This window comes from Grampus griseus, assembly GCF_964374135.1.
Source record: "Grampus griseus genome assembly, chromosome: 7".
NCBI lineage: Eukaryota > Metazoa > Chordata > Mammalia > Artiodactyla > Delphinidae > Grampus > Grampus griseus.
The window spans coordinates 779,420-788,397 of record NC_139001.1 but is presented as its reverse complement, the minus strand read 5'-3'; the positions used below and the strand labels follow the sequence as shown (position 1 = coordinate 788,397).

At 56.5% G+C, this 8,978-nt stretch overlaps 1 protein-coding gene across 1 annotated transcript in view; it reads left to right on the top strand.

Moving 5' to 3' along the window:
• Nucleotides 1-1,016: 1,016 nt before the first annotated feature.
• Nucleotides 1,017-8,978, top strand: part of CROCC2 (ciliary rootlet coiled-coil, rootletin family member 2) — a gene marked incomplete at both ends in the record, with an annotated part of 68,882 nt that continues 60,920 nt past the window's right edge. Inside the window, 1 exon segment of the mRNA XM_082658246.1 lies at nt 1,017-1,094. Coding sequence (XP_082514372.1) covers nt 1,017-1,094 — 78 coding nt within the window.

Sequence of the window (8,978 nt, the reverse complement as noted above, 5' to 3'; positions counted from 1 at the left end):
AACTGGCCTCCTTTCATTAGAGGGGCTGTCACTCCCGCTGCTGGGCCCCCCTCCAGAGGCTGCCCGTTTCCAAGAGGGACTCCTGTCGGCATTAGCCCGGCTGGGAAAGGTCCAAATTTGAAGGAGGATCCCCTGAGGGGAGGGAACACTGGGGAGCCACACTCACTGCAGAGGCCCAGGCTGGGGAGCACAGAGCTCTGGGCCTGCAGGGACCTCTCCCATCACCACCCACAACAGGTCAGCTGCTGCCAGTGGTCTGTGTGGTTCCGGGGAGGTTCAGGTGAGAGGAAGTGAAGTAGGAAGTGCACAAGCCACGCGGCAGGTCACCTGACGGGCTCCAGAGGGAAGTCAGGTTCCAGAGGCGCATCCGAGGGCAGGTGAGGAAGACGGGCTCTGCTCTGGGCCTGGGGCAGGTGACCTCCCCTCCGCAGGCTCTGCGCACCTGTTACACGGCATTGCACTACTGAACTCAAGCTCCTTTGCAAATGCTCGGACAAGAGTCACAGTTTATGATTCTCCATCAGGAAGGACCCGTGGTCTGCACGCCTCCTCTACCTGGTGTGTGGCCACCAAGCACACAACTCCTCCTGGGCAACTGCTCAGTGGAGGGCTGAGGGCCCTTCCCTGCAGGGCTGGGGGCCCGGGGGAGAGGCCAGTCGCCCGGGTGTGGTCGCTCAGGCGGAGAGCTTCACCCAGGGCCTCTCCAGGTCTCCTGGGGAACAGCTTCTGGACAACAGCGTTCCCTAGTCCCCATGGCAACAGGGCCTGCACTCCTGTTTCCAGGGAAAACCAGCCCTCAGCGTCGTGGTTGCCGCAGCAACGCCTATGGGCTCAGTCAGCCACGCTGTCCCGCCAACCCAGAGAGGGCAGCTGGGCACCCAGGACAGAGGAGCCAGGTGCTGCCCAGGTGCGGGGTCGGTGCACAGAAGGAGGTCCTGGCCCTGCCAGGGTCCCAGGAGGAAACTCACCGGCAGCAGAGTCCCTGCTTTCCCTTGGGTCCTGTGCCCCAGCCCACGATGAGTTCCGCCTCCAGCGAGCCAGGCAACGGGGACTCTGCCGAGCGGCCCCGGCTGGGGCTGGACGCTGTGATCCAGGTCAGTTGTGTGGCTGCCCTCTGGCACCCTCCTGGGAGCAGGTCCCAAGGGCACCTGGGGAGGGAAAGGACCCTGCACAGAGAGGCCACACCTCCCCGGCTCCAAGGGGCACTTTCCACGTGTTCACGTGGTCAGCATGAGCACCACGTGAGCGCACGCGCACACAGGCACCTTACACACAAGTGCACACGTACACACACAGGTTCACACGTACACACACACACAGGCACCTTACACACAGGTGCACACGTACACACACAGGTGCACACAGGTGCAGACTCTGCTCGGGACAGGAGCCTGGGGAGAGACTGAACTGGGGGCCGGGGGCCTGAGCCCCAGGGCCAGCCTCCCTGCTCCGTGCTGTGTGGGCTCGGGCTATCAGCGCCCCTCTCTGGGCCTCAGGCTTGCGGCCTGCACTCCCACCCCGACCTTCTGGGGTCTAGTTCACTACTGCCTTGGGGCCAAGTGTGGGAATCAGCGGGGGCTCCCCTGGAGAGGCGTGCGCCCATCGGGGTGGCCCGTGCCCAGTGTCTAGTCTGTGAGCTCCAGAAGTGCTGGTTCGGTTTTCCTTCATAGCACCCACCTGCATAACAAAAACAACAGCGACAACGATAACGACTGGGAATTACCCCACGCCCCCTCCTCTTCACTCCCTACTCCCAGCCCGTGCCCGGCCCTGCCACCCCACCCTCTTAAGTGCCCCCCGCTGGCCATCACAGCCAGACAGTCCCCACCCTGATTCACCCCTCAGGGATCCCAGCGAACCCCTGGGAACCGGCTGACTCAGAGTTGTTTATTAACGCAGTTATTAGACTCTCAGCAGTGCGCTGCCTGATGGGGGGTGACGTGGCCCTGTGCAGACAGACAGGTCACTGCAGAAGAGTAATTGCCGACAGTTGTCCCCGTGACTAAACAACACGGCGGAGCCGCCGCACGTGCGCGCGCGCACACACAGGTGCCCACGCAGGACAGAACACGACCGGGGCAGGATATTTGAATCAGGTGATGCAGACAGCAAGGCTGACAAGATGGCCCTGGGTGGGGTGACTTTCTCTGTCCAGTTCCCGTGAGGTCCAGCTCTGCGAGGCCCTGGGTGCCAGTGACCATGAGGGCCGGTGGGGGGTCAGGGGAGGGAGGGCCGCTTGCGCACCAGTTTCCAAGCCAGGCACCCCGTCAGCCTGTGAGGATTCTACCACGCCTTTGGGTTCCAGGAAAATAGAGACTCGAGAGTCGAAGCAAGTTGCTATGGTTACGGGCTGGTTTGAGGGAGAAACACAGGATGGTGCCGACATCCGGCAGTGGGCATCGGTGCTTGGCAAAAGTGGCTGCCCCCCAGCTCCCGCTGCCCGTGGGAAACCGTCATCTGAAAGCCACGGGGAGCCCTGGCCGAGGTCCGCTCTGCCCGCCCAGCCAACACCTGTTGTCTTCACCACGGTGATGGAGATCGCGGTGGTTACTCCAGGGCTGAGCAGGCAGCAGGCGCCTCAAGATGCCCGGATAGGCCCGTCCAGAGGGGGAGGAGGGGGGATCCTCCAGCCCCTCCAGCTACAGACGGGGAAACCGAGGAGTCCGGGCAAGGCGTGGCTCCTGGGGGACCAGACCTGAATGTGCTCCCCTGCCCAGAGGAGCTCCTGACACCCCACTTGCTGCAGCCGGAGCTGCTGCCCCTGTCAACCCCGGCCCCGGCCCACCCTCAGAGCTGGATTCTCTGAGGGTCTGGACGCAGAGGCGGTGGAGAAGGCCGATGGGCAGGAAGATTTGTAATTCTGGGCCCAGTTCCTCTAGAAGCTTCAGGAATTTTCAGACTCTTTCTTTTGGGTTAGGTTTTGATTAACGGTATTTTTCTAAGAACTTGTCTATTATATATAAATTTTCAAATTTACTGCCCAAGGTTGTTCCCAATATCCTCTTACTGTCTTCTTGAAGTCTGAGGCTCTGAAGCAGGTAACCACCTGCCCCTGAGTGTTGAGGCGCTTGAGACCCAGGGGTCACCCAGGACCCAATCTGAGGAAGTCCCTGGCAGGCTGCAATGAGCTGGTCACCCCGAACTGACGCCTCCTTTTGCATTGCTGATACCGGTCATTGTGGATCCTCTGTACGGTATTTTGTCTTCTATTTCATTGATTTATATACTTTTTATTCCTTTGCTTTCCAGTTCTTTGGGCTGTTTTTCTTCTAATATTTTGAGATGCGTGCTTAGCTCGTTGATTTGCAGCCTTCTTTGTTTTAAAATTTTTTTTTTACTTAAAAAACTGTGGTAAATCATATATACATAAAATTTACCATTTTCATCAGTTTTAAGTGTACAGCTCAATGGCATTAAGTACATTCACATTGTGCAGCTACAGCCACCATCCAACTCCAGAACTTTCTTCATCTTCCCCAACTGAAACTCTGCCCCCGCTAAACACGAACTCCCCCCTCCCCCTCCCCCCTCCCCCAGCCCTGGCACCCACCACCCTACTTCCTATCTCTATGAATCTGACTCCTCTAGGGACCTCATATGAGTGGCATCATACGATACTTGCCTTTTCATGTCTGGCTTATTTCACTTAGTATTGTGTCCTAAGGGGTCATCCATGCTGTAGCCTGTGTCAGAAGGTCCTTCCTTTCTAAGGCTGAATAATATCCCACTGTATGGATGGGCCCCATTTTGTAATCCATCCATATGTTCATGGATCCTTGGGTTGTTTCCACCTCTGGCTGTTGTTAATAGTGCTGCAAATACCTGTTCAAATCCCTGCTCTCACTTCTTTGGGGTGTACACCCGGAAGTGGGATTGCTGGATCCTACGGTAATCCCATGTTTAATTTGGGAAAACTCCATACTGTTTTCCACCGTGGTGGCATCATTTCACATTCCCACTTTCTTCTTTCATGTATGCATTTCCTCCTAAACAAGGCTTTAGCTGCGTCCCATAAATTCTGATATAATAAGTTTCATTTTTACCCAGTTCAAACTGCTTTCTAATTTCCACTGTGGCTTCTTATTTTAGCCCTGGATTATCTAAAGGTATAAATACCTTAGTTTTCAAACATATAGAGATTTTCAAGCTTTTCTTTACATCTAGTTTAACTACCCTGTGCACAGAGGTTTTGCTTTGAGCGTCGTCAGGTGGAAAAGCTGATTAGCGTCCGCACGGAGGCAGTCGGGGGGCAAACGGACGCCTGGTTTCAGAGAAGAGCTCCGTGCTGGAACCAGATGTCCGGGGCCGTTGGCATGTGGGTCACTGGGTGAGATCCCAAGGGGAGACTGTACCCAGGAAAAGGAGCGGGTGCACACCCGCACCTAAAGGTGGGCGAGGCGAGAAGGAACCGGCCAAGGGGACCGAGACGGGGAGGCCAAGGAGGTGAGAGTGACTGGGAGAGGGCCATGTCTGGAAACCTCGTGAGGGGAGAGCTCCAGGGAGGAGGAACGACCGTCAGCACAAAGTGCTGCTAGTAGGTCAAGCACAGACTCGGTGCACCACGGCATTCAACAGCGCGGGGGTCATGGGTGACATTGACCACAAGGGTAACTCGTGGGGCACGTAGGGGCAATACATCTTTTTAAGGCGAGGATAAATTATGACAGTTTGCGTCGACAAGAATGGTCTGATAGAGAGAAAAATAACTGATACGTAAGCAATAAGGAAGGATTGCTGGAGCAATGTCCTTAGTGCAAGAGAGAAGGTGGTATGGGATGAGGTGGGGTGGGATGGGGGGGTGGGATGAGTAGATACATGGATTAAAGCAGAGGCTGGCAAACTTTCTGGAGGGGCCAGATGACTGATACTTTAGGCTTTGCAAATCATAAAGTTTCTGTAGCAACTATTCAGCTCTGACACTGGAGCATGAAGGGGGTCACAGACACTGTGTGAGCAAATGGATGTAGTTATTTTCCAAGAAAACTTCACTTACGAACAAGCGGCAGGCCCGGATTTAGCCTACAGATAGAGTCTGCCGAGCTCAGGATCAGCGGACGGAGGAATAAGGGGACATTCGGGTGGGTAGGGGAAGAGACTGTCGTACAGATGGTGGCAGATGGTTGAGTGGGTGGGTGGGAGTGGTGGACACGTGGTAGGTTGGAGAATGGATGGAAAGTCATTGTACACAGAGTGTGGGGATGAGAGCAGAGCCCCGCATTCTAGAAACTGGCCCTTGCATGCATACAAAAGCGTGCCGACATCCTAAGTGTGCAGCTTAACTGAGCCCGTCGTGTGGCTGGCGCCCGCCCCAGCAGAGCATTCTCAGAATGCCAGAAGCCCCCTCCCCCAACATACATTAGTCTTGCCCATTTGGGGACTTCAGGGAAATGGAGCCGTATACGTGAGTGTGTAAACACACACGCTCTTGGTACTACACCACGTTTGCGAAATTCGTGGAATGCAGCGCGTCGCTCTAGTTGGCTGTGCACGCCAGTGTGTGAATATGCCACACTTCTGCAATGGTTCATTTTAGAGCTAATGGCCATTTGCGTGGTTCCACGAACAGCACCGCCACGAACGTTCTGCTCCACATCTTTGGGGGCCATATGTGTATGTCTCTGTTGGGTGCACACCCAGCCACAGGAGTGCCGGGTCACAGGTTGCATACATCCAGCTTCAGTGAACACCGCCCACAGATTTCAAAGTGGCTGCATGGGTTCGCGGCGTGTGAGGGGCTGGCCGCTACACATCCTCGCCAGCACTAGGCATTCCTGTCATTTTCCTATTCAGCCATTATGGGGGATGTGCAGCGGTATTGCTCTATGGCTTTAATTATCGTTTACCCGATGACTGATGAAACCGAGCACATTTCCCTGTGTTTACGGGCCCTCCAGACATCTTCCTTTGTGAAGCGTCTGCTCTACCATGTGCCCGTTTTGCTCGTGGGGTCGTGCCTTCCCTTCTTGTTACTGATCTCGATTTGATGGCCTAATCTGGAAACAAGTCCTTTATTAAATACGTGTATTGCGAATACCTCCCGTGGGTGGCCTTTTCACCCCTGTAACGGTGCTTTGAGGAACGGTTCCTAACTGTAACCTGGCACAATCTGTCCATTTCCCACCTTAGGTTACTGCTGCTTGTGTGCTATTTAAGAAACACACCTCGCCTACTCCAAGGCCACTAAGAGGTTCTTCTCTGTTTTCTCTTAAAAGCTTTATTGTGTTACTTTCACAGTTAAATCTGCAATCCATTGGGAATTGACCTCTGTGTACGGTGTGAGGTGGAGACCACCACGCGTTTCCTTCCGTATGAAAAGCCAGTGGGCCTTGCCCCAGACTGAAAATCCCATCATCTCCCCATTGCACTGTGTCACCTTTGTCACTCACCAGTGTGTGCATGTGTCTGCGCACGTGTGTCTGCGTGTGCATGTGCGCATATATACTTCCAGAGTTCGTGGCCTCTTCCCTGGTCAGCTGGTCCTTATACCAACGCTACCCTGTCTTCGTCCCTGTGGATCTGTGACGTGTCGTTACGTCTGAGCATAAGCTTTCTTCACGATTCCCTACCTACTTTTTTTTTTTTTTTTTTTTTGTGGTACGCGGGCCTCTCACTGCTGTGGCCTCTCCCGTTGCGGAGCACAGGCTCCGGACGCTCAGGCTCAGCGGCCATGGCCCACGGGCCCAGCCGCTCTGCAGCATGTGGGATCTTCCCGGACCGGGGCACGAACCCGCGTCCCCTGCATCGGCAGGCGGACCCTCAACCACTGCGCCACCAGGGAAGCCCTCCCTACGTACTTTTGACTCTTCCATAAGAATTTTAGAATCCGTTTGTTAATTTCTACAAACTAAGAACCCTGCTGGGATTCGGATTGGGATCTCATTGAATCTGCAGATTAATTTGAGGAGGACTGACGGCTTTCCAATGCTGTCTTCCATTCTTCCATTTACGTTTTTGCTAGTTTTACTCAACGTAGCTCTCCACGGAGCGGCCCTGCACATACTTTGTTAGCACATTGGCTCCTAGGTATTTGACGTGTTGGGAAGCTGTTACCACTTTTAAAATGATCATAGCTGAGAAACCGGCTCTGTTTTGAGGGTCGCTCCGTTCCCAGGCTCTGTCGCTGATCTTCCAAACTCAGAGCACCCACCCAGCCCAGGACGCCCTGCCGCTCACCTCTCCCTGAGTGTCGGTCCATCTCCCCCACTGCTTCCGTGGCTCTCTGACGTCTTCAGGAGTAGGAGTTTCACAGTCTACCTGGCTGTTCTAGTAACTGTGGAGGGAGGGCTGGCTCCCTGGGTCCTCTGTGTCCTGCGTCCTCCCCTCCCCACACACACACCTTCTCCACTCACGGGTTTTGTAGAGGTGTTTATGGTTTAAGTTTCCAAAGTGGGAAGGTCTGAGGGGGAGGGGGGAAGGGAGGGGCACCGGGGAGAGGGAGGAGGTGCTGTCAGGAGGCCCGGGAGGGCTGGCACAGTCATGAAGTCGCAGCTGCCCCTGAGCAGAAAGGAGGGCACTGTGGTGTTCAGGTTCTGGACCTGAACTGGCCCTGCCACTGACTGTCTGCCTCAGGGTCCCCATCTGTACGAGGGTGAGACAGGTGGTCTGGGGGGCTCCCCAGAGCCTGGGTGAGTGAGGGCCCATCCTCGGGACAGGAGCCGGGATGGTTTGAGAGTGCCAAGGTGTGGCCAAGCCCTGTGTGGACGGCAGCCAGGGTCACTGCCAATCAGATGGGACATGTCTCCCTTCCTCGTTCAGAAGCGAAGACGGGGCGCCACCATCCTCACGGGGATGTTAAAGGCCTTCAGTTACCTCTCCCGCCTCGTGGCTCCCGTGCACCCTGCTCCCCAGCCCCGCACAGACTGCCTCTCTTCCTCTGGTCCCTCCACCTGGACGCCTGACCTCTGTCCCCTCTGGCTGCTGGACTCTTATTTATCCTTCAAGGTCCAACTCAGCGGCGCCCTCCTCCCGGAAGTCCGTGTGGGCACAGAGGACACAGTAGCAAACAAGACGGACAGGATGCTGCCCTTCTGTCATCCCTTGACATGAGTCATTTTTCAGTTGTGATTCATACCTTGGGCTTGGCTTTCAGTCCCTCTGGTAGTGACCTGTGTCTGAGCCTGCTTGCGTGCCAAGCGCTGACGGTGCCGGGCTGGGGAAGCGGGGATGAATGAGAAATTGTCCCCCCATCCCCAGTGCCTGCTTTCATGCCTGGCCCAGATTGCCCCCTTATTGTTAGTTGAGGCCCAAACTACCACCCACAGAAGCCTGACCCGGCTCCTGGGGTGATGCCCAGGGCCCCAGAGGGCTCAACGGATGCACAGAGATCTGAAACTGGGTGGTGCTGAGATACAGCACGGTGGGGGCCAGGGGTTACCCCAGGCACAGAGAAGCTCTTTTTCCTAAGGAAACGGAGCCTGGCAGGCCGCCACCCAGGCCCAGGGCCCTCTCTGCAGCCGGCCAAGCCACGGAAGGATGGCAAGCAGACGTCCGGTGGCTGGACTTGGCTGGAGGCCCTGTCCTCAGATGTGTTCTTCAAGCTGGGCCCGCGCCTGGCGAGGGCCAAAGCCTGGCCCTGGGGTGCCTGGGGCCCTGTGGGGGTGCTGGGGAGGGTCTGAGGGGCAGAGGCGGAGGAGGAAGCCAGGCTTGGGCCGACCCCCATTCCTCTGCCTTCGGGGAGGGGACCCAAGGCCAGCGTGCCTGCGGAGTCCTGATCTCGGGCCACTGGGAAGGTGCTGGGGGCCCACGGGCAGGGGCCCAGGCCTAACACTGCCGCCCGTGAGTGCAAGACCCTGAGCCTCCCTTCCAGCCGAGATGACAGATATAAAACGGGTGCTGGGAGACCTTGAGAGGTGACGCCCTTCTCACATCTCCATGAGCAAGGGAGCCTCTGCCTTCCCGCCGCCCCCAGGAGCCCCAGCCTCCCTCCTCGAGCGACGGGCAGTCACAGCTCCTGCAGCGCCCCTTGCGGCCACACGGTG